Below are 27,993 nucleotides of genomic sequence, written 5' to 3' on the forward strand. Positions count from 1 at the left end.
CTTTCATTTTTATGGTGCATTTATACACAAAAAGCACATTGTGTGTTCTATTTGGATCAGAGGCTACTTTTCAAATTGCATACCACAGACTGTCATGAGAAAAACACTTCACATTTCATGGTACAACTTTACTTGAGGGATTGATGGTTTACTGTGAGTTAAAACACTTCTCTGTTTGTATATGAAGCCGATTAAGAAATAATTGGTCAAATCGTATTTAAACCTCTAAGTCAATATTTTAAAATGTTATATTAACAATGGCTTTTTCGTCTATATTAGCTCATCATTTTAATTTGACATTTTCCTTCAAATCAGCTGATGTATTCCTGCTCTACCAGTAATGTAGTAACAGGACCTAAGTCTTGCTACTGGATACACAACATTTTAACTTTTAAGTCTAGTTTGATCAAGAGTCTTGTTTTTCTTGTCTGGTTGAGAGAGTAATTCAATATGAAACAAAGCAAGGTTTCCCCAAACAACATTTCACAGTCTGAACTGTGACTCGGATCATTTACATGATTATTGAAGACAAAAACAGAAATCCACATTTCATCTCTCATCCTGTCGTTGAGTCAAAAAGTTGATGAAATCAGTTCCTTCATCTGTGACTTGGTTGCTGGGTTTTGTATCTGGGTCCTTGTGTGAGTGCAGTTTGGATGTTCTCCCCGTGTTAACCTTGGATTCCTCCCAAACCCCAAATACTAGGCTCAGGGTGAAATAGAGAATCCGATTTACACCTAGGTGTAAAAGTGAGTATCAGCATGGTATCTACCTTAATTATCCTTGCATGTTGTCTATGGTGTTTCCCTGCTTCCTGCCGATGCTTGTTAAAGGCTCCATACTTTTAGAAATAAGCAGGTAAAGAAAGAAGCAAAGAAACAAATTGTCTTTCTTCTACTATTCCTGATTTAAAAGTTGTTAATGTCCTCCTAAAATAAGTAAAAGATTATATATATTTAAATGCATCCTGTTAAGATCTTCGTAAGGAATTATCAAATCGCCATGATGAAGAAGTAGTTGCTCAATATTTAACCAGTAACTCAGAACTGTTGAAGTATAAATGCAGACCAACTCACAAGATCATCAACATATCACTGGACAAAATAAGAAAAAAATAAATGTTAAAAATGACAAACGTCATAACAAACTAATTATGAAAGTTGTCCTTGACCTTATTGAAGACTAGGCGATGCGACTGAAAGCCCTGGAAAAAAAGAAAGTAAGTGTCTCTTGAGTTGGGATTGTTTTGCAAAGCTACTATTTCCAGAGTTGAGAATGTTTGTCTCGCATTCATTTTCACTTTCGACAGACATATTCAGGTTCCACAGACATTCATTTTGATGTTTTAGACTTTAAGAAGTGAGCATCAAAAATACTATATATTTTTTTTGTTTTTTTAAACCTACATTTATTCAACCCCAAAGAGTGCAAATATGTTCTGTGAAAATATTCATGAAAAAAATGTCAAAAGATTCCCCTGAATATGTGATGTGTGGGTGCCTTACATACTATGGGGGGTTTCTTTATTGTGTTTGGGCAGTGCCGGCTGGGTGGGATTGGATGGGACAGAGGGGGAGGGGACGGACCTTGAAACAAACGATGCTGCTGCCACTTAAAATCCACATTTTCGCATAGCTGAACAAAAATGCATTAATTCAGTCGAGCTACTACAAAAGGCACGAGGAGGATGTAGCGACAAGCCTAGTTTTCCTGCAGCCCCATCCCCATTCACACAGCCTTCGGAGATCGTTTCATTTGCGCATGTGCCGTAGCCTCTCGTCAACGTACCCCATTGAACTTAATAACGATGAGAGTAGACGAATGCTAGTCTTCCGCAGGTGAGAAGCGGACAGGAGATGCTCCATTCGTCAAGCGGCATCTAGAAATACTTATAGATTTAAAGCACTTTCCTCCGTGCCACATATTTGCAAGTCGGGAGGGGACGCTAGATCAACGTCCTGCAGGACAAGGGCGCGCCTAAACTACCAGACTCATGTGTTGTGATTGATTACCCCGTGCTTACGAAAATCGTGCATAGAGTTAGGAGGTAAGAAAGCCTGAAGAAAGTCTCTTTTTGCATTGTGTATTTTGCATGTGATCTGTCGGTCGGGGCGGCGCAGCATCCATTTAACTCGCCGGATGGGTTTGAGAATGGGAGCAGCCCAAAACCTCGGGTGAAAATATCTGCACTTGCGTCAGCTGGCTGTGGTCCACCGCGGCTAACGGCTAGCAGCTAGGCGGCTCCCCGAGATGCTAGCCGACGAGCGGCTGGGATGCAAAGCGCACCGAAGGGCTGCCGGAGCAGTCGGACACATCACACCTTTTAGACTGAGTGGAAATCTCTGTGCGGGGTCGATGCAGAAGTCGTATGGCTCCGTGTGTGATTATTATTATTATTATATGAAATCACTCCCATCGGGTTGCCTCCCCCTTGTCTGCGGTGTAACGTCTCTGAGCATCAGCGGATGTTCAGACGGGACCAGCCGCGGACCAGCTGCCGAGGCTGGGCGGCGGAACACGGCGACACAGTCCACGATCACCAGCTTCAACGTTACACTTCACGTTACTTAAAATACCGTTTATGTATTTATTTATTCGGAAGAATACTCGTCTCACTCAACCACGTGCTGCGTTTGTCTCTCAAGTGACGGTCACATCTGGAGCGTGACATTACTCTCAGAATACAAACCCGTTGTTTCAGGGACGGTAACGTCCGCCGCTAGCTTAAGTTATCCAAAGCCAAATAAAGCTTTCCCCGCGGCGTTAACGACTTAGTTTGGACATTTACTGGCAAGAAAGTTTAAAACCACAACTAAGTCTCGTCAGCATGTTAATATTTTATTCACAGCGACTTGTTTTAACGGGAAGGAGGAGGGGGACACACCGCGCTTTGTGCTAACGGTAGCTAGCGACCATTGTTTAACGTTAGCACATTGTCGCTGTTTCCACCTGCATTGATCCATTTGAATATATTTAGCAGACACCTTTTTTAAAAAAGAGGCCAACATGCCATTGTTACAACACGTCGAAGTGATGGAGAGTGCATCGTTGGTCGTGTGCACCCATTTAGATCAGACAGACAGGGAGGCCAGACTCCTGCAGGGCTGCTGATTACATTTGTATTAATGCCAGAGAAATTCCCCTTCAGCTTCCACTCTTGGATGATGATATCACAGGATTAGTCTGTAACTGCTGAAACAAGACAGCCCGGCACCATGATGCACAGTGATGTCCTGAGTCGGGTGGTGATATGGAGGCAAAAGAACAAACACACTATCGATGACATCAACTGAAGCCTGCAGGGGCTGAAGCAGCACAGTCAGATGCATACTTGGAGGGAGTGTAGCTGCTCTTGAATGGAGCAAAGATATTGGCTGAGGGAACACGCTGTTCCGGTCTGCTGTCAACTGTCTGGTGCTATGCTGTCCAGGCTTTATGCGGTCCAGGCTTTATACTGCCCTGCAGCAACACGATCACTGGCCACGGCTCTGTGAGGACATTGTGCTTTGAATCAACTATATCTAGGACGAGGATTTGATTCATACAAGGGTCATGTCTCGTCATCCACTTTAGAACTGTTAATGTATCTTATATCTTACACTCAGGTGAAAATAGATACTGTGTGTGTGTTGTGGGAAGAAGATATCATCCAAACTAATATTTTAAGACGATGTCATGCGATGTGACCTCACTTTGGACTGTGAAAGTTCAGAATTTGACAGTTGAAGTTATCTGGTTAAATATGTTTTTGACTCCATAGTTTACATTAAGCATGTAAGAATCCTAAATCAACTCCAAGTAAGAAACATTCAGATGTAGTGTCAATTGATCACCATCACACACCCTGTCCTGAGACAAGATCTAATCAGGCCGGTAATTGAATATATGTATGTATGTGTGAGGGCCTTTAAGACTTATTGTGCCTTAATCAAGATTGTTGGTTACTTTTTTTGTTTCTACATTTAAACTGTCCGTAACATTATAATCATATTGATCAAATGCGAAAATCAGAAATCTGAAAAACAAAGCTATTTTAACATGACAGCTTTAAATCTGAAATGAGAGAAAATGTGTTCAGTCCTTTTGCAAAACTGCAACAAAAAAAACCCCACCGTGATTCATCTTTTCCATTTTCCAAATCCATGACTACGTGTGAAGAAGCAGGTGGTTTGTGTAACTGGAGAACGATCCTGCAGCCGGTATAATTGCTCAGTACGTCGCTTCAAACCTTACACGTGATATTTTTTCAACAGAATTACGCAGCAAAAAATGCTACCAAAATGATGGGAAATCTCCCAACTCCCTATCAAAGACGAGAGTTTTGGGGGGAATTAGAAAAGACAATGCTAAAACAAGTCAAGTTTTAGGGGAATCTCCATAATGTTTTGGCTGCGGATTAGACCTCACTGGCCTCAAAGTTGTCAAAATGCCAACAATGGAAAACAAATGTCTCGTCCTGATGAATGACTTCCCTTGAAACTGAGAGCGTGAAAGAAGAAACCGGAAGAGGAGTACGAGCTTGAGGCGGCACTTAGCCAAAATTTTATCATTAAATGCATATCTACAATTAATATCATTTCCAGAATCGTTGATTAGCAAAGGGCCATGTAGTAAAAATATAACATTACTGCGGGGAGTTTTTCATAAATGCATACCTTTTATACACAGCCATATAAGTAAACCCTAAAACATGTAGATAAATGTTTTCCCCAAATACAAATAGTCTTCTTTCTGTTTAAATGTAGTTATTAATGAATTCTACAAAGGAAGTGGCTTGACTTTTAAAGACCAAGAAAAATGGCCTGATTTGTAATTTGTTGCTCGATAATAGAAACTGCCGGGCTGCAGATTTGTATTCTGCAGAAGTGAAGCTAATTTAACTTTCTGAGACACCATCAGGTGGCCTGAATCTTATTGACCACTTAATTTGTGTTTTTATCTAGTTGCAGTCAAAAGTGGTCTTCAGTTTGTCATTTTTCTGTTGTAGGCATTAAGAAACATTTACAGAAATCTAGGCGGTTGTATTGTGGACGTCCTATCTATTTTCATTACATACATGTTATAGGTTGTGCAATTTTTTTATATTTTATGATTTAACCAGTTACCATAATTTATATTCATAATGATCTTGTTAATGGTAGACATGTACAGTCCAACATCAGTATTCTGTGGAAAAACAGCCGTTTATACATTTTATTTTCTGTTAGATTTACTTTTGGTTCGGCACATTTTGGGGCGAAAACACACTCTCACTGTCCTCTTATTGCTCTTCAGATATGTTGCGGCGAGTTGTGCGCCAGAGCAAGTTCCGCCACGTCTTCGGCCAGGCCGTGAGGAACGACCAGTGCTACGATGACATCCGCGTGTCCAGGGTCACATGGGACAGCTCCTTCTGTGCCGTCAACCCCAAATTTGTTGCCATCATCATAGACGCCAGCGGGGGAGGAGCCTTTCTTGTACTTCCTCTGCAAAAGGTGAGTGGCGCCTTGCCACGCCTTCTCATTTCCTTCAAGGGTTTTAAAAAGATCTTTTGATGCTCCTCTACAGTCAAGCTGCAAGGTCCAAGTTCTTATGACGTATTTAAAAAAAAATAGTTTAAATAGTCGTCAGTGCTGGTGTATTAGTTTTTTTTTTTGTTCTGCTGTAACATTTTCAAATCCTTCACATCGGGGCTTTAACTGTCAGTTAGGAATAAAACGCTGCAACTGAAGACCAAAATGGGCCACAGAAGTTGTAAAGCAGACCCAGAGAGACAAAGGTTACAGTGCAACCGCACACTTTATCATAGTATAGCATTCAGAGCATGTAGCAAATCAATCCTATAGGCAGACCTTCAGCACACTGCTGCTGTGACCCGGTCCGGTCGCTCCCCGAGGCTCATATTTATTGTAAAAACCATAGAAGATCAATGTTTAAATCTGCCTGGTAGTAAAGGCATGTAATGTGTATCTTGTTACAGTTGGCTCATTGAACACATGATACTCGCAGAGGGGATGGGAGCTGCATTATTTTAGGCCACTGGGTTAAGTGGGTTTTATTCACTGTAAAATGTTCTGCCGCTGGAGAAGCGACTGTAACTTCGGTGTATTCAGGTAGGCAGATGTACAACAAGGATGGCAGTGAATGAGGTCAAACGGGTAAATATGGGTTAACTTTGTCCTCTTCAAATTATTCTTTGGGTTCATAACAGGCCCAGAAGATCAGACGCATTCTTGACATTAAGCCGTCTGCGTAGTGTTTTGTGCGCTTGTGAATTCAGCGAGGGTTTGCTTCTTCAGGAAAATAATGTTGTTTTGATATTAAATAAATATCTTTCATTTGACTTCTGTGTGTATTTTGTGAAAATCTACAATGATTACCTTCGCTCTCTGTCATGCGGACGTGTGACGAGGTTGCTGATGGTCATAAGAGTCTGAAATTGTCTTGTAATCATGCAAAGCACCGAACATAACTTCTCCAGGATAGTTAAATTAGCTCTGTTAGTCAGTCATTTTCATATTCCTCTGAGAGATATCAGCTTACAGGAGGGTGTGACTCACACTCTTTGTAACAACGTTGTCTTCTGTCTCACAGTCCGGCCGTATAGACAAGGTTTACCCCACAGTATGTGGTCACAAGGGCCCAGTGTTGGACATCGACTGGTGTCCTCATAATGACCTTGTCATTGCCAGCGGCTCGGAGGACTGCACGGTCATGGTAAGGACACGGTTAATCTCTAAGATCGCATGAGCTTTAATAATTTTTTGCCGGGTTTATTTGTTTTAACAAGAGTAGCAAGTATAAATACTTAAATCGCCAATTACGTTACACTACCCCCTACAACGTTTGATTTGACATCTAGAACATGCATATAATGGGCCTGTTGTATTTTATCAATATACCGGTACTGTAATCTAGAACCTTTTTTAAAGTTTATGTTGTAAAATATTTGCTCAATTCAATATAAATGTTGGTATTTCCTGAGACTGTAGTTTGTAGTGTCTTTGAGTAAGAATGCAAGTTTTGCTGGAGTTTTCCTGTGCATGTATGACACTGACAAAAACCGACTGCACTGTCCGTGTTCACAGCTTTAATCTACTGGAGAAGTCTCCTCTTCAGGATTAGTACTGTATAATGATGTGTCTGCTATGTAACTGGTTTCCTTTTCTGACTCAGGTTTGGCAGATCCCTGAGAACGGGCTGGGGACTCCTCTCTCGGAGCCCGTGGTCGTGTTAGAGGGCCACTCCAAGAGGGTCGGCATCGTGTCTTGGCATCCCACCGCTCGCAACGTTCTCCTCAGCGCAGGTAACCTTTGACGGAGGCCCGTGGTTCACCCCGTGCCCTCAGACTGAAATATCTGTTTCGGTAATCGTCTGCCATTTGTCCACTGCGCACAGCTGAACTCCAAATCGGACCAATTATATCTCGCAGACCGCCTTCCGTCATGTTGCTTTGTGTGATGTAAAAGGCTTAAAATAACCTTGGACTCCGAGGTGCGTGTAGTCAGGCTGTGCTGCATGTGTCCATTTAAGGGTGTGACAACCAGATCGTCATTTGGAATGTGGGCACGGGAGAGGCCATGATCAACCTGGAGGACATGCACCCTGACGTTATCTTTAGTGTCAGCTGGAGCCCCAATGGCAGCCTGCTCTGCACCGCCTGCAAGGACAAGAAGGTCCGTGTCATTGACCCCCGGAAAAAAAAGATTGTTGCGGTAAGTTGAAACGCTGCCGGGGATTTGGGGCTTGGATGCTTCCCGTGTGGAATAATGTTTCCCAGAATCCCCCACCGAGCTGTTTACTCAAAGCAGCCCGATCTGACAAGTGTGTTTCTGTTTTTAGGAGAAGGACAAAGCTCACGAGGGAGCTCGACCAATGAGAGCCATCTTTTTAGCAAACGGAAACATTTTCACCACTGGATTCAGCCGCATGAGTGAACGGCAGCTGGCTCTGTGGAAAACTGTACGTCACCGGAGTGAATCTCATTCATTCATCAACACACTGATTCATCACATAAACACTTGCTTTGTGCAGCTTCTTACCTGTTATATAAGTCCAACTATTGTGGTTTACATCAGTTTCTCCTGTGCTGCCTTAATGTGAAATGAGGATTCTTTTTTTCCTATCAAATGTAAATGTTCATTACACCTCAGCTCCAGGTGGGGGCGGTAGATTCAAAGAGATTTCACTTCTCCAGATCTAAATTTAAAAGTGTTTTTTTTAATTTATTGGTAGAGAATGATTTGTTCATTATTGGCTATAGTTGAGACATGTGCCATGCAACTCCAGACTTTAATCCTGCTTACTTATACTTATTTGTGTGTTTCCAGGAAAACATGGATGAGCCAATATGTGTTCAAGAGATGGACTCCAGTAATGGAGTTCTGCTGCCCTTCTATGACCCAGACACCAACGTGGTCTACCTGTGTGGAAAGGTTGGCAGCCTCGGAAATTCCAGTTTTCAATTCCCATTTCTGATAATTTGATTCACCAACTGACTGAGTTGTGACTGTGTGCTCAGGGGGACAGCAGCATTCGGTACTTTGAGATCACTGACGAGGCACCGTTTGTTCACTACCTCAGTACCTTTTCCACCAAGGAGCCCCAGAGAGGCATGGGATACATGCCCAAACGGGGCCTGGATGTCAACAAATGTGAAATTGCAAGGTATTGTAGTAATTATGTTTTTATTATTTTATTTTATTTTTTACTTCTATTTGGTTAGTTTGTGGAGCTAACCTAGTGTATCATTTTTAATAAGAGCAAGTCAGCGTCAACCAATTTATTTTTGGATGTAATGTCTTCAAGATAGACATATGCAACTAAGGATTATTAACTTAACTGGCTTGGTCTATAAAATGTCAGAAAATAGTAACAAATATATATATATATATATATTTAATAATAAATATTAATTTAGGGCCTTTTTGTATTAAAAAAAAAGGGAAAAACTATTAATCTACTATCAGTTGTTGCTTATTAATATTCTGTAATTAATCAACTAATTGTTTCAGCTCTTGACGACACCATAGTTTCATGTATAAAAAAAAGTTAATTTGACTATAATAGAAGAAAGAATAGGGACAGAGCTCATCTAAGTAAGTTAAAAGTAAGTTCACAAATTATTTTCACACCATTAATTTTTGCATTTACTAAAATAAACCGATAATTATAACATAAATAATCTGCCTTTCAAATATATTAATTTAATTAATGACTAAATATATTCCTTTTGGATACAAAAAAAAGTTTCTGTTTCTGTTTTTAATGTTAATATTTATTTGATGATATTAATCGCATATTATCAATCCTGTAGGTTTTACAAATTACACGAGAGAAAATGTGAACCAATCATCATGACAGTCCCACGGAAGGTATGTCTGTTTATATCGAGTAGTAAATATGTTCTTTCAGAGCCATGTCCTTTTCCTCCGCTGTCCTCCTCTCCATACGACATGTCCTCCTGTGTCTCTCCACCAGTCGGATCTGTTCCAGGACGACCTGTATCCCGACACAGCCGGCCCCGACCCCGCCCTGGAGGCGGAGGAGTGGTTCGCCGGAAAGAACGGCGGCCCCCTCCTGATCTCACTCAAAGATGGCTACGTCTCCACGAAGGCCCGCGATCTGAAAGTGGTCAAGACGAACGTCCTGGAAACCAAGCCGGCCACAAAAGCAGAAAACATCTCGACTGTCCAGAAGCGCGCTCCTCCACAGCCCTCAGTAGTGAGTGTCACACTTCAGTTGGTTTTTACTTCAACTCCAGATTTATTTTTGTTTACAAATGGATTTTAAAAATTATTCTTATTATCACTGTTTCCTTTCATGAAAAGCTCCACCTTTCAAACTCACTCAGCATTTATTTTGCTGGCACTTGAACTTTCCCCTCCAGTCATTATTATGGTTGAAACGATTCACAAAAGTTATGGATCAGCACAGAATTTTGTATTTTAGTCACAATTCTGTGGAACAGCAAGGAAAGCATGTTAACAGCTGGAGGGCTTCATTGCCTGTCAAATCTGTGCTCGTTTTGACTGAAAGATTATTTTTGAAGTAGGTAAGATACAGAAGTTATCAACCACGTAAATCTTCTGTAAACACTGGAAATCTTTAGCAGCCTCTTGAAAGCCAAATGAGACGACTCAAGAACTCGGCGCAGCTAATTTTCTCTCTGTTTCTGACCAGAAAATGGAGCGTAAAATGGAAGATAAACTGGAAGAGGTACTCCGCGAGTTCAAGTCACTCAGGGACCGCGTCATCCTCCAAGACCGTCGAATCGCCAGACTGGAAGACCAGGTTGCCAAGGTTTCCATGTAAGTTACGGCCCTACTTCCCGGGGACCGTTGGTTGTTTTGGGAATCGAATGGACGGGTCAGCCACAGTCAAATTCTCAAGATTTGGCTTAATTGAGCTTGGCGTCGTCCTGCGATGAGACCAAGCCCGACATTCCAAGATGAACTTATTTTTTCCTCATCGAGTCTCCAGTCTCACACTTTGCCCCGACACACAGAGAAAAGGAAAAACTCTTGCAGCTCATGTACACATTTGAAGAAAAGACAGTTTTGTTGAAGGAAAAAGTCTTAACATTTTTTTTATTATTTTTTTTTATTGTGGTAAAACATTCTTATGTGAAGTTTGTACTTACTACTCAAAAACTGTACCTAGCATCATTGTTTCCATTGTTATTTTATGTGTTGCCAAATATGAATCATCATGTGCCGTTTCATGCACTGCTTTTACATTTATTTTTCTCTCCTGTTGTACATTCCAGTCGCAACCTGGTAGGTTGATTTAGTTGAGCTGGATTTTTTTTTTTTTTTTTTTTTTAACAATAGCTGTTGAATTGTTTTCCTCCCACCAGTTTGCTCATTGATAAGCATCTGATTTATGAATGTGGAAGAATTCCTTTTAAGCGTTTCGTTCCTGTTCTTCTGGGCTTGAAATTTAACATTTGATTTTATGGGGGGGGGGGGGGGGGGTGCTGCATCTCTCTGGTGTAAATGTTGTGCAAATGTAGTGGTGCCTCTTGTCACTGTTAAGGGTCAAACTGAAGTCGCCCTCTCCAGTGTAGATTTGGTGTTGGGAAGGGACCACTCACCCAGCTTGTGTTTCACTGAACCCCTGACAAACAGTTCTGTGCACATAATAAAGAATTTACACATGAAAACCTCTATTTTCTTTTAACTTCTGTATATTCATTTAGCTTCTTTTTTTCCCCCCCCCTCACATTCTCAGACGTTCATGCCTGCTTGCCAGAGGCATTGTGTATTCGAGTGGTCCATCTTCATAAACGCAGTTTCAACATAATTCAAAGGGAATTTCTTCAAATTTGGCACAAACATCCTTTTGGACTCAAAGATGATCGGATTTCATTTTAGTGGTCAAAGGCGATTGTGAAATTTCACACAAATGTCTAATGGGATACAACGTTATGACCTTTTGCACAGATATAGATCTTCACTGGATGGCAGAAGCGAACAAACCAGAGGCTGTAATTCTAGTTAGTCCTTGAAGGAGCTGGTTTTAACATTAATATAGCAGAGCACTGCAGCGAAAGCATGGCCCCCAGCCCTCCGGTTCCCCCTCAGGAAAACACTGTTTGCTCTGTCAGCACTTAGTTTGGGCTGTTGGCATCAGAATCAGAATCATACGTTGCACATCCAAGAAATTTGACTTTGAAAGGTGCCATGTTGAGAACAAAATGCTCCCAATTTCGGATGTTGTACCTTTTATAATTTAAAAGAATGTTGAATGTATACTTTTTTTGTTGTATTTCTTCGCTTTTGTCATCTAAAGGCATGCTGGGTTAAATATAAACATGCTATTTTCCTTAAGATAAAACTCCACTTCAGTCTCCCACATTACCAGAAACAATGAGGACATGACTTCTGTAACTTTATGAGTAGCTCCTGTCTCGTGTATAATCTAGTCTCTCCTTCACGTCTACTTTTTTCTTACAGAACAAGCACATCTTCCTATGACTCAGCAGTGCAGGAAGTGACAGTTAAGATTTCCACACTAGATTAACATTTCCATTTTGTTACAGACTGTGTAAGCTTGTATTTTTCACCGTTGCATATCAGTCTTTAAAGCAAGGCAACCAAACCACCACACTTCAAATCCATTCAATGCATCAACTTTTAGATTTTTGCGTACTTATTTCCTTTCACTTGGACATGAACACCGTCATATTGTCACTGGGGTCCACTATCAGTGCCTTGATGTTCAGGAGCTAATGCCTTTACCCACATGACACAGAGCCATAATCCTAATGATCAGTAGTTGACATGCACAAATAACATAAAGTAGTGGTCAGATCATCAGGACATGCAGAGCATCAGCGCTCCATAACTTTGCATCAGAGAGGTAAGACATATTTCATCTTCTGTCAATGAATACAAGAACTTAAAAAACTAGCTGGGCGATTGTAGAGCAATAAATAGAAGCGTCTGATCATTTTTACTTCCTCAATGGTGCAAGATTAAAGCTGTGCGTTTGTAAGGGAAGTGTCTGTATGTGTACGGATTTTTTTTGAAAATGTGTTATCGAGCCAGTTTAAAAAAAAGTGAGTGTGAACATTTCCTGTTTCTTCTATCGAGTGGTACAGAAAGCATGTCGACGCTTTGAGGATGTTCTCCCAGAGAGGCTGAAATGAGCTGAACTTCTATCAGATTGTACGCGCTTCAGAGGCAGCAGCAAGGTGGGACCCGGTTTCTATGAGGACGCATTCAAAACCTTTGCTCTGGATAGACCTGTTTCTGCTTTTGTGATCTACCGAATGCTTTCATGTAAGGGTGTTGGATAAAGTTTATAACTGTTCTCTTAAATGTTTTTCTTCACTTTCAGAAGTTTCAGAAAATCTGATGTTGATATTTCTTGCTGCCTGTTACCTTTTTGATATAAAACCGTTTTAAATGTGTATTGATTGTTTTAAAGGTATACTCTTCAATGCAGTACTTCTGTTTTTCCTGTGTGTAGCAATGGGTGTGGTGAAAGACACATGACCGTTTCATCATGCGCTGTCACTAGCAGACACATGACACATTGTTTTTTATCCCCATGTGTGAGTCTTTTTACTACAACTGTGTAATTGTTTTCTTAACCAAAACGATTGCATTGCACCTTTTCTGTAATTTCAGAAACAATGATGACGCCCCTCCGCATGAAGACATACCTGGCTCTGCTATGGGGAGTATCTGTTTTGTATGCCATGGAGTCTGACATGAAGGCTTCCACTACCGAAACCAGCAGCATTAACTCCATTGCTGCGCCTCACAAACCAGCAGAGACCACTGTGGAAACGAAAGTGGCGATCACCACTTACAGAGGTGACCGCGCACAGCGCAGCGCTTCTGATTTGGTCCCAGTGAACGCCGTAGCAGCAACTACAAGCAGAACAGAAACACAATGGCGTCATATCCCCGCAGCAGTGAATACAATTGCAGGTGCAGCACATCCGTCCCACAACGCGATGATCTTAGAGACTGCAAACCCTAGAGAAGGTCAGATACAACAACAATACCAAACCGCTTCCACTGACATGCCTGCTCCTGCAACAGCTTCTGCAGCAGCAGTGGCCGTCTCTTCGCAGCAGCCTTCTTCCACCACTAAGTCTGAAGTTACCTCCAAGTTACCTCCCATCACCTCTCCTGGAAGTGTGCAGGCTCCAGTCTTCAACCAGACCCACAGCGTCCCCTCAGCTACAACCACAATGACAGCTAGCCCCACCTCTGAGGCAGCACCTGTGTTTGACCACACAATAAGAGAAACATTCCCCACCAGTACTGAGTTTTTGTCTACTACTAAACTTGTTTCTGTGACTAAAACCCCCGTCTCCACATCACAGTCTCCTGGCACAGCAGGGTTGAGCTCTACCGCTGAGTCCCCCACCATCGCATTCTCAACCGAATCTCCCATTTCCACCACCAAAGTCTCCACCGCCGATGCCGACGTCTCCACCACCGATATCTCCACCAGTCCTACAGGAATCCTGATCCCTCGTGAACCCAATAAGGTGCCTGTCCCAACCACCAAATCCACTCCGGTAACGACAACAGCCCCTCGTGAAGTCTCAAAGAGCCCACCCAGCAGCAAGGTCCAACCCTGCTACAAACGGCGTGCGATGGAGCACTGCCTCGTCGCCATCGCCTCCCTGGCTGCATTGGCCACCATTTTCATGGTCTCTACCATCATCCTCTGCACCAAGCTGTCAAAAAGGAAGTACAAATTCAAAAAACCTCTGCCGGCAACAGAGATGATGTGCATCTCGGCCCTGCTGCCCGAGAGGATTGCCACTTACTCTAGACAACGCAATCCAGTCACTAACGGAGTCCTGGTGATCCACGATGATGCCGACAGCGATGAGGACGGAGGAGACAACCTCACTCTCAGCAGCTTTCTTCCAGAAAATGACAGATTTGTTTAAATGGAATCACTATTATTGTCAATAGAACTGTCAGTGAAGCGGAAACGGTTGCTGCTTGAATAAACTCGTGCTTCCTGTTTGAAGTTTGTGGTTTGGCTTCGCGGCACGATCCACTGCTAGAGGTAGAGACGTGGACCCACAAATACAAACGAAACCAAAGCAGTGTTATTCAAGAACCATTAATGTATCTGGTGTTTGGAGAGGTCAGTTCATCAAATGTGTATTTCAGGCAAGACTCTTTGCATAATTTGACACTTTTGACACCACAAGAGTCAAAGTCAGGATGAAGAGAGAGATCAAAGAAACTTTTGGACATCCTGAGCGGAGCCGTGATGGTATTTCACTTAGCAACGGGAGACAGGAAGGCTTGTTTTGTCCAGGTATTGGTGTTCCTCGCAGTGAGCTCCTGGTAGCACTGTGGCTTCATTGCATAAACGTTGTCATTTGAACAATGCTAAACTGTATGTGACTCTCTTTATGTGGGTGTTTAAATGCAGCTTCTGTACTATAATTTATTAAACTAATTTGTCTCATTTAACAGTTTGAGAATGCTTTATTTTACCGGTCTATTCTTGCGTAGAAATACTAGAAATGCTAAAAGAAAATCTAAAGAGTCTTGTTATTATCTTAGCATTTAATTGGAATTGATTTTCATTATGATTATTTGACATTACGGACCGTGCAGTAAAAGAAGGAGTTATCAAAGTGTACCTTTTTTCAAACGGAGGGCTAAGAACTAGTTATTCAGATAAACTTTGTGCTGCAAATGTTCAACACAAGAGCTCATGTCAAAATCTGTAAAAATACAAGAAAGCTCTGTTTCCTTTTTGCTAAAGGTGTTCCATGTCCTATGTGTCTTTAAATGGTAAACAGTCACAATAAAACTGAGCACACTCTGTGGACTAAGTCAGTTCCCTTATTTATGACAGGCTTTACAAAAGGCTTTTCTTCTACTGGATTTCATATTCACTTCCCTTCCTATGAAAAGAAAACAGAGCCCCCCCCCCCCCCCCCCCCCCCACACCCCCCACCCCTCCCCCCCCCCCCATGTTGAGCTATGAAACCAACGCTGGTGACTATCAACAGAGCTCAGACAAATGTAAACCTGGAGAAGCAGGACTTCATTTCATTCTCCTGATGACCATATACAGTTAGACTTGTCTTGACTGATCACAAACACAGTAGAGTTGCCAAAAATGCATTTGCGCATATACACAATCACTTGTCGGGCTCACTGGTATACGCAGTCACACTCTCTCCCTGAAGTGGTCACACACGCCGTCTGACTTTAATTGCCTGCTCTTGGAGCAAAAGACCCCTTCTGACTGTTACGGGTGTTTTGTCTGCACAGGAAACATTAACATCTTCCGGCAGAGCTGATCACTCTCACAAGCTGCTACTCTGACTCGTTCTGTCCCAGCAGGACTGCTGTTAGGCATCAGTGTCAGAGGCTGAGGTTGATGAAAAGGCCAGCCCGTCAATCAGAGGCTCTTTCTGCAGAAATCATGGAGAGATATTTCAAAAGAGAGCACGTGTTGCACATTTGGAGGGATTGTTCGCAATGTTTTATCGTCGTTGTTTTTGATCATTCCGCCGGTGTTGTCTTAGCCTTGCATATCCATGTAGCCACGCAGGACATTGGAGGAGAGGGCCCCTGCCCCCACAGCACATTATAGGCTCCTACCTAACAAGAACAATCTGCGTGCAGGCCGGAGAGCTCAGACAGTCTCTAGGAAGCTGAAGGGGGAGGAGAACAGTGGAGAGGCAGAAGGAGGGATTTGTCCTCCTGGTGAACAACATTTTTTGCATGATCCAGACAGACCTCCAGTCTGAAATCTGAAACTGCAGAAGTAGTGTGGCTCACGGAGGATTTGCAACTCTCTGCTGTGCGCTCCTCTCTCAGTTTACTTTTTTTCAGATTGGTTTCACACATCCTCCATCAAAGGAAACTCTCACAGAGAAACGTTTTCTGCCGCAGTGGATGGTGAGTAAAGTATTTAGAGTTTTTTCTTTGAATGTTGGGCACCTTTTGGGGTTTCTTGTTCACATGTCGATTTTGAAGAGGCTGATGCGACAGCATCATGATGCCTTCAGAGCAGCCTGAGGAAGTAGCCTGAGACGACGATAACTCAAAAGTTAGTTTTAGACATTACAGTGGACCGAAGACAGAATCAAGGTCATACCTTTTTCCATTTTTGTAATTTAAGAGATTAATTCCATGTGTGCATGTGTGTGCATATGACCTTCGCTTTACATGCACATGTGCACAGGCATGTGTGGCCATGTATATTTGGTCTGGGGTGAGTGTGTGATTAATTCTAAAGGGAAAGAAAAACACCCAACCCCCTTTTTCCAGATGAGAGCAGAGGCTCATGTTGCCCAGCTTGCACACAGATGGAGCAGAATAAGAATAAAAGTGTGAGAGCTGCTGACACACAGACTGAGCAGTGAGCTGATTGTGATTCAAATAAATAACTAAAGCTGTGTTAAAGGGCCAGTTCACCCCAATTGAAATTTTTAAATATCTGTTAGCCAATACCAGTGTAATTTAATCTGAATGAGTAAAAAGATCAGACCGATCTGGGATAAAGCTGATTTAACTTTATGACGAATCAGCAAAGACTAATGACCAACCCAATTTTGAACCCTGCAGAAATAAGTACAGTATAAAACTCTGGCGGTTTGATGCAGTTCATATGTTCCCCCAATGGCTCATTGCTTCTCGACAAACACACTGTCTTCACACTGATGTTTCCGTTACTGACTGTCGTTTACAGATCCTGAGGTGAAACCATGCTACCGATGGGCCTTCAGCTGACTGGTCTGTGTGTGGTGTTTTGCATCAGCCGCAGCTTTGCCACACCTCTATCGCTATACAGTATTCTAGAAGGAAGTACAGATGAGGAAGATCTCAGCCTCTTAACTTCCTCTCTGGCCACCAGCAACCTTTCCTCTGAGTACCAAACCACACCTGTTGGCCCCACCCATGTGGAAACAGACTTTCTGAATCGAGTTGTGAACTTTCTGGAGGAGAACATACTTATTATTCTTGTTGCAGGCTCTTTTATCCTTCTTGTCTTTCTTCTTATCTGTGGGGCAGTTATCATGAGCCGCAGGCACAAAGTCAATGCCTACTACCCTTCCTCTTTCCCCTCAAAAATGTACGTGGACCACAGGGACAAAACCGGAGGTGCTAAACTCTTTAATGAAGTGCCGGAAAAACCCGCTCCTGAGCAGGAGAGTGAGCCAGTGGACTCTCACAAGCAGCTGCAGGCAGATATTATGAGGGCTGCCAAGAGGCTGCGCACACCAAATAAATGTGTTGATGCTGCAGAGGGAAGGGATCCCAGTCAGAAAGTAGCAGACCGCAGGCCTGAGGACAGCTCTCATCCAGATGGCAGCATCCTGGACCAGCAACTTCCAAGTCTCCCTCAGGAACAGGATCCGTGTGGGCTTTCCGACAGTGAAGCAGCTGCAGCAGCGGCAGGAAGCCTTGAGCTGAATCCTCCGGAGGAAGATGATTCACAGGAACCTTTAACTGGCAGGAGTCTGCGTCCCCCCTCTCTGCATATTCACAATGACTCTGCTACACTCCAGCTCATCGCAGGAGAGAAAACTGCTTTCTAACTATTCTGATCACTGACTTGAATGTATTTTTTGTTAGGCTTTTAATCCATGAGTAGCAATGTGTCCAGCAAACCTTTTCAAAGATGTATCAAGGGAAATGTAGAAAGGTTGCTAAATTCAAATCCTGGGTGCTATTTTGTTTTGTTGCAATGACGTGTTTATATTCAGTGCAGGGAATGCATGCAGCAACCTGTTGCTTCGCACCGACTGGATATATCTTTCATACCATATTATAAACAGGTCTCGAGTAACCTCATTAACATCCGGTTGGGAGGTTTTCCGTGTTCTTTAAGGACATCCCGCTCAGTGTGCATTGAATTCCTTTACTCCTGCATAGAGGTCCCTTCAGTAAACACGGTGTGGTATGGTCTCATGTTTTACAGATCAGTGTTTCCATGTTCAACATTAGTAAAGTATAGAAAACCACAGCCTGAGAAAAATGTTTTGGTTTCAGGATGCTTTTATTGCATACAGTCAACAAAGCATTACTAACTAATCATATATATATTACACTTAAAACCAGTGGACCCTTTCAAGCCACTTTGTTTAATTGCATATCCAAAAGGTCAGTGCTTAGGGTGCAGATAGAATAATCCCCGTCTACATCACATCCCTCAAACTAAACACTCCCCAAGCACACAATCTTAAAATATAACACAATCTCAAAAATAAGGCTCACGTTTGTACCAACAGCCCAAACATTGCTTTTTCTGCATTTACATGACAGGCTAAGAAGACACAGTATGCAGGGTTACAGGACCTCAGACTAATATAGAAAGCCTGGTGGGACACTGCTACGGAGGGATGACGATTACGATGGTGTACTGGTCATCAACATACTAGGTGTGACTCATCAATACTGCAGGAAAGTGAGGACTCTGGACTACTGTTACTTCTCCTCTTGACAGCAGGACGCAAACAGTGGCGCCCAGCTCAGAGTCAGAGTGCTCTGTTTAACTGCTGGCTCTGACTGCCTCCTGCTGGTCATCTTTTTGCTTGAGGCGATAGTCAGCCAGGGCAGCCTTGATGGCATCCTCTGCAAGCACTGATGAGAAACAATTCAACCCATTAAATATACACACACATGTGTGGAGCAGTTTGGAAAGGAAGATAATCATAAAACATTGTAAATCTCTAATAACTTACTGGAGCAGTGAAGTTTAACCGGTGGAAGAGAGAGCTCTTTGGCAATGTCAGTGTTCCTTATTTGCAAAGCTTCGTCCACCTGGAGAGAAAAGCCCACAGTTAGTGGAACCACGAAACCGTTCCAGTAAATGATCAAATATGAGAAGAGCAGAATGAATAAGAATAGGAAAAGCAATACATGACACTCCAAGGAGGCAGAGAAAGAAGTGTCTGTAGTGCGTTAACTCACAGATTTGCCCTTCACCCACTCAGTGGCCAAAGAGCTGGAGGCAATAGCAGAGCCGCAGCCAAAGGTTTTGAACTTAGCATCCACAATCTTCCCCATGTCGTCCACCTCAATCTGCCAAAAGTAAAAGTTTTACTCAAATGTCCAAGAGAAAATAACTCAAAATATAACCACTGGAGTAAAATAACAGTTTCCTCTACTGTAAATTAACAGGAGAACTATAACTACACACACACACACACACAAAATCATACCTGGAGCTTCATTACGTCGCCACAGGCCGGAGCGCCAACCAAACCGGTCCCAACATTCTTGGAGCTTTTGTCCAACGTGCCAACATTTCTCGGGTTCTCATAATGATCCACCACCTTCAAAGAGTAAATAAAGGAAATATTATGTTTGGAAAGAAAACAACGTGTCAAAGTGGGTTTTAGCAAGTTGTTGAGTATTCCACCATCCTGGGAAAAATGTGATGAAGTAAAACAACAATAGCATCCTGGGACAATTATAAAAGGAGTCTTGTTATACAACTACAAGTATTCACCGTTACGTAAGAGACATTGAAAAACAGGATTTCATTGTCAACTAAACCAACTCCTGCCCTCCTCCCCGTGTCCCTGCTGACTTAAACAATATGAAATGGCTGAGCTTGTATCGCAAAACATCCTATGAGGACTACATTTAATACACATATTGTGAATTATACTACATATTGTTCTCAAAAGTAAGTTGTACACATTTTTTATCTTTCCAATTTGTAACTAATTCTGTGGTGTAGAATACAATTAGTTAAACAAAATCACTATGATCTTCCAGCTTGTTAAGGAACATGTTAGTATACATCTTCCAGATAGCAAATACACAACTTTCTCTCCAGATGGGATGTTACCTCACAACCAAAATATGAATATTCTGTTTTAAATCATTCAAACGTAAAGAGAGATTCTGTTTACCAGCATAAACCAATTTAACTCGAATGTATAATTGCTTCTGATTGCATCCGCATGCAATGTTGCATCAAATGATCACATCACAACATTAAACTCAACCTGAACAGGTGATTAAGGATGTTGTGTTAAGATGAAGATACACTTTTTATGAAGGTATACAACAGAACATGTACAGGTTTAGCACACTGCTTAACGCGTATTAATCGGATGTAATTCAAGTATTAAAGCTTTGGCACCCTGAGTGGCAGATAAGTGACGTCTTCAATTTACTGACCAGCAGGCATGAACCAGTCACACTCCGCTCGGTGTGCGACCTGTAACCCATATGACACCAGTGATGTAACATTTGGATATTTGTATAACGTTACACAACCAGATAGAAAACCAGCGACATGCTTAAACAGCTGCATCTAATTAATAACCTGATCCGCGTGACCACGTTCACCTACTCCTGATCCTCTTATTAAGCTAGAACTACCAAAAGCGCATGTGAATATTTGTAAACATTAGCCAAACAGCAGCTAGCACGCGGTGACCCCCGGTGTGTTACGGTCTAACACGGTGTAACACCGGCCTCCTTTAGTGACGCTGTAACGGACTAAAGGAGTTTTACCTTCTTGTGGTAGCAGCACTGGGTCATGAACTCTGGAGCAGAGATCCTCCTGGCGAGGAAAGCCAGAGGACTGAGACACTTGTTAGCTACGGTATTCGCCATGTTGACAGTCAAGGGGAATGGCGCAGTTTGATCAGAGAGGGGAGGATCTAGCGAAGCCTCGAGACCGACACGTCACTTAAAGGGAGGGGTGAAAACAATCCCCTCTGCGCATGTCCAGTTTAGGCAAAGTAGTGGAGGGTAACTATATTTGTCTAATGTACGTTAGTTAACCCCATGGTGAACATTTTATTTCAAGTTGGAGTGCAATAAAATAAAAATTGGGATTAGTCGATTAGTAAAAAATAGCACAACCACCCAGAGCCTAAGGTGACGTCTTTAAATGTATTGAGCAGTAAATGACAGTAGAAATATTGAGGTAGGCCTCGTACAAATACCTGAAAGTGTAGTTAGTACAGTGTTTGGTCAATGTACTGTAATGTAGCCAATGTTACTTATTGTCACTGGCGTAATTTAAAAGTCTTCAATTGAAAGCAGAAGGCAAATAAATACATAATAACACTGCATTATGATATTCAGATTACAAAGTAGGCCATTCTGCATGACAAGTATCTTAGTTTAGATACTTTGATTACAGCGTTAATAATTCAGTATTTTATTGAGATCAAACTGAGAATGTAGGACTTTTACTTGTTAATACTCTTCCACCAATGCTAAAAAGTCATATGAAACAAATGGACGTCAGGGAATTGGTATTGACTTTATGAAAACAAAATCCCACCGATTTGTTAGTCGCTTGCTTTGTGTCTTTGACTGAAAATGATTTACTCCGCATTTTTTCTGTTACATAACTGCATCATATGGTTTTTAGGGAACTATACTTACAACACTGCCAATGTAAAAATGTGCCATGTACTGGCTTTCTTAATCACCTAAAATACTCTATCATCCGCGTAATATGCTTCTATTAAAGATAAAAGAGGTTTATTGCTAATATTAGTAGTTATGTATAATATTCTTTCTTAAGTGAGATAAATTATAGATGTTTATTTTCACAAATGATCAATTTGGATTTAAAAGCAAGCAGGCCACAGACGTGTGCTATATTTTATGGGCAATATATGATCACTAACACATAGATTTGTGATTGACTTTTAATTTTGATATGGGTACACGTCATGATGATGTGAGATTTTCATGATGGAGTGATAGTCGAAAAAATATTATCCTTGAGTTACAACAGTTATGCAAACACTACACACTTCTGGTAAACTGGTGGAGGCCCTCCCTGGGTTACAGGGATGTCCGCTGGTGGTTTTGTCTCTTGGTGTGGTTGTGAAGGGGATCTCCTTTATGATATTGCAACAGTTAACACAAAGGCTGTTGTAAGACAGATATTCATTATAGTTTGCTGTGGTTGTTTTGCCCTCTGGGACCACTTAAACCATGTTGAGCAGCTGAAAATGGTCTCACCCAAAATAAAATAAAATATATTTTTTGATAAGTGGGAGGACGGCAGACTCTCACTTCCATGGCACGTCAATTCGGATGTTGCTTTCGTCAGTAACACTGCCCAGGAAACAGAAATGAGAAGTGGTATCGAAGAGGAAGAGAAGGCAGCGCTTTAAAGTGATTTATTCTGCGTCGAGACATAACGTGAGTACTTGAGTACATGTTTTATATATGTATATAAAGTATATTTTTGTGATCAACAATTGTGATCATCTATGTGTAAATAAATATATTGTGCCACATATTTCAGGAAACATTACCAGCATGGATATGGATTATGTTGAATATGAGGATTACACCCCAGACAATGAAACGGAGAACCACAACATCACAACTGAACTAATGAGTTTCAAAAGTTCCCAGTCTTCTTTGTCGCATTTTTTGGTAGCAGTCAATATTATTATATCGCTTATTGGCCTTGGAGGAAATTCATTAGTGATATGGATTTGTGGATGGAAAATGAAAAGAACCGTCATCACCACCTGGTACATCAGTTTGGCCATTTCAAACTTTTTGTTCTGTGCATTTTTGCCCCTGGAAGTAGTCTACATGATCACCTCCCACTGGCCGTTCGGACTGGTTTTGTGCAAGCTCACCTCCTCTGCCCTATTCCTCAACATGTACAGCTGTGTGTTTCTGTTGGTTCTGATCAGCGCTGATCGCTGTATAATGATTTCTTTTCCTGTGTGGTCACATAACCACCGGACTGTGCGGAAAGCATTTGGAGTTGTCGTCCTCATGTGGGTCCTTTCTGCACTCCTAACGTTGCCCTCGCTGATCTTCAGACAAACCACAGTCCACGACTCAGTCACCCAGTGCTACACCAGTTACAGGGACCATTCCAGACACAAGGCAGTGGTTCTGACTCGATTCATCTGCGGATTCCTGATTCCTTTCCTAATTATTGTGTTCTGCAGTTCAGTGCTCTGTGTAAAGCTGAGAAGTTTGACCATCAAGTCAACAAAGCCTTACAAAATCATGGTGGTACTCATCTTGTCATTTTTCTTCTGCTGGGTTCCCTATCATAGCTTTGTTCTTTTGGAGTCAGACTTGAAGAACCACAGCCTGGATGTACTTCAAGCTGGCCTTAAGGTGGGGGGCACCCTGGCTGCAGCAAACAGTTTAATATCCCCAGTTATCTATGTGTTCATTGGTAATAACTTTAAACAAATCCTAAAGCGGTCTTTGACATCAAGGATAGAGGATGCAATGGCGGAGGAAATCCGGACAGGTGGTCTCAATCCCTCAAAGTCTAAGCCAATGGAAATGATCTAAAATCAAATTTAAATCTTAGTCATCAATGACAAGCAGTATTTCACAGGACAGAACATGATTTAAGAGCATGGTGATATTGACAAAAGCATATGTCATGGTATGTTTTACCTGTGTATATTGTATATTCAGTTGTCAATGATTTATACATAATGATGATATAATCTCATTGATTTGTTTACACAGTATCACATTTGCACAACACAATGATCACGTTTTGTCATTTGAACTGTGTTGGTTATAGATTAGACATTTTTTGTGTCAAATTGTTTTTATGAGTGTGAATGAATTGCTTGTTTATTGTTATCTTTGCAAACCAGCTTGCTTCAAATTGCCGAACAAGCTATTAAGGCTATTTTGAATTAAATGTAATTAATCTTTTACAATATATTTGAATTTGGTTGTTCAGAAACTGTGAACTAAAACAGTGAGACAACTATCAAAACCATGTGCCTTCTTTTAAATCAACAACATTCCAACACTGGAAAACACAAATACATGGATTCCTAAATGAGTAATTGATGCATATTCAAATTTACAAAACAAAGTAAACAAATGAATGATGTATGTGATGTTGAAACTTTATTCTATTCTATAAACGTAAAATGTTCCTTTTGATAAATGTAGCCCTATTAGCAAACAGGAGGCTCCTCCTGATGTATTTTATTTGTGTACTTGTTTTATTTTAAGCAAATTAAATATATCAAACATGCTCTTGTGACATTTTTATATTAAAATGGAAAAATACATGAACGAAGTAGCTCATTCTTAGATCAAAATAAAAAAAAGATACTGATGCCTGATTGGTGGATTCCCTTGTCCGTCGTAGGCACCTGATAGACCGAGTTGAGGGCGCCATAATCCACATTTTTATTCTATTGTGGCCACGCCCCCCGCTTTCCCCAGGATGCACTACCGGTTAACGTCGTTAACGCCGAGCTGCGGATGTGTGATGCAACCGAACGCACGGATATCTCACAACTTCTCGCTACAAGTTTTGATTTTCAGTTAGAACATTAGGGTCGAAACGACACTTTGGATAAATAATTGTGTATTAGCCCTTCGTCACTTTGGATTCCGTTCATCTGTCTGACAGTCAAACTGTCAGTTTATTCGCTTGCTAACGTTAGCAACTCAGTAGCAGCCCCGTCTCTCGATGGGAGCTCGCGTGAGCTAGCAGCCGTTGATCGGATTTCACTTATTTTTAATACTTATTTGTGATAAGCTCCGTCTCTCGTCTTCTCCTCTTTGTTAGCTATACACCCCGATCCGCGGGGCCTCTCTATGTACTTATTTTGAAGCGCTGGGTGCCCCCCACCCCCTCCCCTCTTGTTGAGTGTATCTATTTTTAAATGGCCACCGCGGCACCCCCCCCAGCCCCGGGCTCGACCGCGGCCACTGAGAACCCGAGTCCCGGATCCAGCAGCTCGACTCCGGCCGATGGGGGCAACCAGGACAGCACTTTCGAGTGTAATATCTGTCTGGACACCGCTAAGGACGCAGTGATCAGCCTGTGTGGACACCTCTTCTGGTGAGAACGAGCTACTGTTTGTGACTCCTGGTCACAGGTCAGCACTGTGATCCAACTCGGGCATTAACTTGTTTTACTCGCAGGAATGTCATTCATTCACTTGTTCTACTTATCTTTGATCATTGGGTCACTTGAATTTGGGGATACATTACTATTGTTAATGTTGACAAAGTGTGTTCTGTAAATACTAGTGTAGAGTAAATGTGTCAGCAGACATGTTTAGATTGCATATATACTCTCCATCCTCTGAGCCCGGTGCATCCCTTCACATATAACTCGCTGTACTCTTTCCCTTCAGGGCAAGTCAGGTTAAATCCACTTGACAGGAAGCCATTGCTCTTCCTTTTTTCTTTAGAAGCTGAGCTCACCCTCAATTTAACCACGTTGTTTTCATTCGTGGACACGGGATATGAGGGTGCCATTTTTCTTTCCAGCAAATGTATATTTTGCACAGCAAGATTGTTCTGGAACAATGTTTTTACTAATCAAACCTTTTCCCTGTCAACTTTCATGTTGCTTTGAACCTTCTCTCAATCAGTTGGCCTTGCTTGCATCAGGTAAGCTGAACCCAACTTTTATTTTCCCCTTCTTCACTATTTTCAAATGACAAGCATTGTTATTGAGCGTTTTTTACTGATGCAGACAGCCGGGTCCTAAGTATCTCTTTGTCTTCATGCAGTGGTTGGAGACCAGACCCAACAGACAAGTGTGTCCAGTATGTAAAGCGGGCATCAGCCGAGACAAAGTAATCCCCTTATATGGGCGAGGAAGCACAGGTCAACAAGACCCCAGGTGGGTGCTTTTGTGTCAGGTCAAAGTGTCTATAAGAACTGCTATGAATGCATAAACTAAAAATGTGGTTTTGTTTTCTAGAGAAAGAACCCCTCCTCGACCACAAGGGCAAAGGCCTGAGCCAGAAAACCGTGGTGTAAGTACTTTTCACAGGTATACTTAAATAGTCATATAAAAAGTATTTGATAGCATGACTTTGTGCCAGGTCACTACTTTCTTAATTCCAAACATCTTGGGCAGCTTCATGTAGTTTTCAGTGTCGGCTTTTTGAGTAACATGCATTCATGATGAAAGCGTTACATAGGATGATGTAGGTACTGCAGAGCAAACATGTTGTATCCATTAACAGGAGAACATGTCCCTCTGGGGTTTATTAAATGCTGAGCGCTGAGGTGTAGACGTCTCTTGAGAATGATCACAAATTTCACTGGCTGTTGCGTCACATCTCTCGACACACACGTCTTTGTGTTAATGATGAAATGCATGTTCCTACAGGGCTTTCAAGGGTTTGGCTTTGGAGATGGGGGTTTCCAAATGTCATTTGGAATTGGTGCCTTTCCATTTGGTATTTTTGCGACAGCTTTTAACATCAACGACGGCAGACCACCTCCAGGTATTTTTGTGCAACACAGTTCACCATGATCACTCTGTCTTTTACCAACAATATATTAAATGACCTGTGTTAAACAATCTCCCAAACAGCAGCCCCTGGGACGCCGCAGCACACTGACGAACAGTTTCTGTCTCGACTCTTCCTGTTTGTCGCTCTGGTGATTATGTTTTGGCTGCTGATTGCATAAATGCAGGTAAAGACAACTTCTTCGGACAACTATAAATCATTTGACTGAGATGCAACATTATATGGCACATTATCACCAATGAGATTTTACTTCCTTTCTGGTAACTTTATTTCTTTCTTATTTTTCTTGACAAAGCCATGTTTGAGTTGAAAGATGCCAGTTTTTCCAAAATAAAGACATACGTTAATACCAAGATAACAACTGTCGAAGTGAACCACAAACTTGGGTGCCTAAGTATTAATTCATTAACACAGTTGATTTAAAAAAGCAACATACTCAAATTATTTGTTATATTTCCATCACCGTAACTCTTAACAGCTGGTGGCTTCAAACCTCATGCTGCTCTTTACAACATTTCTGTCTCTCTGTTGTTGTTTTGGATCAGACTCATACAGGATGTTCAGGTCAGAGAAATGGGAAGAGATCATTCTCGGTAGTCTGAGTATTGTTTTGGTACTATCATTGTATTTACAGAAATACTCTGCTAAACTAAATAAGACCACCTGTGCTCATCAATTTGGATGTTGGTTCACATTTCACATTCAAATTCACATTTCCAAACCCATATGTTGTATATGGGAATTTATTTTTAGCCTATATTCATAATTCTTTTTATTGTTGCAAAGAATCCTACTGAATTATGCTCTGAATACGAGCTCCATTTTGTTTCTGATCACTAATGTACTAAGAATTTTGTTTTTAAATCCTTCTACCTGATCTTACAAATGTACCACAATCAAACTCATTTTGAGCATTTTTTCTTTATTTTAGTTGAGGTAAAAAAAAAAAATGTGTTGATGCATGTAAGCAGTTGAAAGATTAAATTATGAACCGGTGTTCCTTTTGCAAAAGGATGTTCGTCTTTCTTTTTTTTGCTTAGTTGTCTGTCACTGTAATTATATGTAAAAAAATAATATAGATTATTACTAAATAATTACTTAAAAGAAGATTGGATTAGATTGTTTCAACATGAAACCACTTTTCTAAATGTGAATTCACCTTATTGACAGTAAAGCTATGTAAATAAAGATGTTAATCATAGTCTGTCTGTTGTCCTATTAATGTGTAAATATGTCAGGTCTTTGTTTTCTTACTGCTCTAAATATGCAAATCAAGGCAAGCC

General features: G+C 41.5%; 7 protein-coding genes across 11 annotated transcripts in view; 5 read left to right on the forward strand and 2 right to left on the reverse strand.

The window, feature by feature from the left end:
* The window catches only part of myo1hb (myosin IHb), a 59,880-nt gene extending 45,515 nt beyond the window's left edge, over nucleotides 1-14,365 (reverse strand). Inside the window, exon 1 of the mRNA XM_034547722.1 lies at nucleotides 14,276-14,365. The gene's annotated coding sequence lies outside the window, so the exon portion shown is untranslated. The remainder of the gene's footprint in view (nucleotides 1-14,275) is intronic.
* On the forward strand, nucleotides 1,815-10,924 carry LOC117740999 (coronin-1C-A-like). Of its 2 annotated transcripts, XM_034547727.1 has the most exons (12): nucleotides 2,275-2,376; nucleotides 4,159-4,212; nucleotides 5,275-5,474; nucleotides 6,574-6,696; nucleotides 7,156-7,285; nucleotides 7,513-7,694; nucleotides 7,822-7,941; nucleotides 8,310-8,414; nucleotides 8,501-8,646; nucleotides 9,296-9,353; nucleotides 9,460-9,702; nucleotides 10,162-10,924. In XM_034547727.1, exons 3-12 carry the CDS (start codon nucleotides 5,277-5,279, stop codon nucleotides 10,291-10,293), a joined length of 1,437 nt encoding a protein of 478 aa, XP_034403618.1. In that variant the 5' UTR covers nucleotides 2,275-2,376; nucleotides 4,159-4,212; nucleotides 5,275-5,276; the 3' UTR covers nucleotides 10,294-10,924. The 2 variants fall into 2 exon arrangements, with proteins under 2 accessions (XP_034403617.1, XP_034403618.1); XM_034547726.1 differs by lacking the exons at nucleotides 2,275-2,376; nucleotides 4,159-4,212 and adding an exon at nucleotides 1,815-2,047.
* On the forward strand, nucleotides 12,003-14,939 carry selplg (selectin P ligand). Of its 4 annotated transcripts, none has more exons than XM_034547730.1 (3): nucleotides 12,003-12,342; nucleotides 12,576-12,676; nucleotides 13,116-14,939. In XM_034547730.1, exon 3 carries the CDS (start codon nucleotides 13,121-13,123, stop codon nucleotides 14,399-14,401), a length of 1,281 nt encoding a protein of 426 aa, XP_034403621.1. In that variant the 5' UTR covers nucleotides 12,003-12,342; nucleotides 12,576-12,676; nucleotides 13,116-13,120; the 3' UTR covers nucleotides 14,402-14,939. The 4 variants fall into 4 exon arrangements, with proteins under 4 accessions (XP_034403621.1, XP_034403622.1, XP_034403623.1 ...); XM_034547731.1 differs by having other exon boundaries at nucleotides 12,584-12,676; XM_034547732.1 differs by lacking the exon at nucleotides 12,003-12,342 and having other exon boundaries at nucleotides 12,349-12,764.
* A 1,101-nt stretch (nucleotides 14,940-16,040) lies between these two features.
* On the forward strand, nucleotides 16,041-18,477 carry tmem119b (transmembrane protein 119b). Its single transcript, XM_034547559.1, has 2 exons — nucleotides 16,041-16,385; nucleotides 17,179-18,477. Exon 2 carries the CDS (start codon nucleotides 17,195-17,197, stop codon nucleotides 18,026-18,028), a length of 834 nt encoding a protein of 277 aa, XP_034403450.1. The 5' UTR covers nucleotides 16,041-16,385; nucleotides 17,179-17,194; the 3' UTR covers nucleotides 18,029-18,477.
* A 78-nt stretch (nucleotides 18,478-18,555) lies between these two features.
* LOC117740906 (iron-sulfur cluster assembly scaffold protein IscU-like) lies at nucleotides 18,556-21,107 on the reverse strand. The gene is made up of 5 exons (XM_034547560.1): nucleotides 20,964-21,107; nucleotides 19,655-19,768; nucleotides 19,404-19,514; nucleotides 19,175-19,253; nucleotides 18,556-19,073 (listed from the first exon to the last, which is right to left on the reverse strand). The coding sequence occupies exons 1-5, from the start codon at nucleotides 21,063-21,065 to the stop codon at nucleotides 18,982-18,984; spliced, it is 498 nt and encodes a 165-aa protein (XP_034403451.1). The 5' UTR covers nucleotides 21,066-21,107; the 3' UTR covers nucleotides 18,556-18,981.
* A 1,238-nt stretch (nucleotides 21,108-22,345) lies between these two features.
* Nucleotides 22,346-24,459, forward strand: LOC117740357 (chemokine-like receptor 1). Its single transcript, XM_034546713.1, has 2 exons — nucleotides 22,346-22,619; nucleotides 22,726-24,459. Exon 2 carries the CDS (start codon nucleotides 22,740-22,742, stop codon nucleotides 23,748-23,750), a length of 1,011 nt encoding a protein of 336 aa, XP_034402604.1. The 5' UTR covers nucleotides 22,346-22,619; nucleotides 22,726-22,739; the 3' UTR covers nucleotides 23,751-24,459.
* Nucleotides 24,460-24,644: 185 nt separating this feature from the next.
* On the forward strand, nucleotides 24,645-27,911 carry rnf185 (ring finger protein 185). Its single transcript, XM_034546894.1, has 6 exons — nucleotides 24,645-25,278; nucleotides 25,817-25,835; nucleotides 25,958-26,070; nucleotides 26,152-26,206; nucleotides 26,566-26,683; nucleotides 26,773-27,911. Exons 1-6 carry the CDS (start codon nucleotides 25,100-25,102, stop codon nucleotides 26,868-26,870), a joined length of 582 nt encoding a protein of 193 aa, XP_034402785.1. The 5' UTR covers nucleotides 24,645-25,099; the 3' UTR covers nucleotides 26,871-27,911.
* The last annotated feature ends 82 nt before the right edge of the window (nucleotides 27,912-27,993 follow it).

Source organism: Cyclopterus lumpus, chromosome 12 (assembly GCF_009769545.1).
Source record: "Cyclopterus lumpus isolate fCycLum1 chromosome 12, fCycLum1.pri, whole genome shotgun sequence".
Lineage (NCBI taxonomy): Eukaryota > Metazoa > Chordata > Actinopteri > Perciformes > Cyclopteridae > Cyclopterus > Cyclopterus lumpus.

Coding starts and splice junctions, on each gene's coding strand:
- LOC117740999 (XM_034547726.1), top strand. CDS start 5,277: ATGTTGCGGCGAGTTGTGCGCCAGAGCAAGTTCCGCCACGTCTTCGGC. Junction 7,695..7,821: donor GGAAAAAAAAGATTGTTGCG/GTAAGTTGAAAC, acceptor TTCTGTTTTTAG/GAGAAGGACAAAGCTCACGA. Junction 7,942..8,309: donor AGCTGGCTCTGTGGAAAACT/GTACGTCACCGG, acceptor GTGTGTTTCCAG/GAAAACATGGATGAGCCAAT.
- selplg (XM_034547730.1), top strand. CDS start 13,121: ATGATGACGCCCCTCCGCATGAAGACATACCTGGCTCTGCTATGGGGA.
- tmem119b (XM_034547559.1), top strand. CDS start 17,195: ATGCTACCGATGGGCCTTCAGCTGACTGGTCTGTGTGTGGTGTTTTGC.
- LOC117740906 (XM_034547560.1), bottom strand. CDS start 21,065: ATGGCGAATACCGTAGCTAACAAGTGTCTCAGTCCTCTGGCTTTCCTC. Junction 19,769..20,963: donor AGTGCTGCTACCACAAGAAG/GTAAAACTCCTT, acceptor TACTCTTTGAAG/GTGGTGGATCATTATGAGAA. Junction 19,074..19,174: donor GGTTAAACTTCACTGCTCCA/GTAAGTTATTAG, acceptor GTTTCTCATCAG/TGCTTGCAGAGGATGCCATC.
- LOC117740357 (XM_034546713.1), top strand. CDS start 22,740: ATGGATATGGATTATGTTGAATATGAGGATTACACCCCAGACAATGAA.
- rnf185 (XM_034546894.1), top strand. CDS start 25,100: ATGGCCACCGCGGCACCCCCCCCAGCCCCGGGCTCGACCGCGGCCACT. Junction 26,071..26,151: donor ACAGGTCAACAAGACCCCAG/GTGGGTGCTTTT, acceptor TTTGTTTTCTAG/AGAAAGAACCCCTCCTCGAC. Junction 26,207..26,565: donor CTGAGCCAGAAAACCGTGGT/GTAAGTACTTTT, acceptor ATGTTCCTACAG/GGCTTTCAAGGGTTTGGCTT.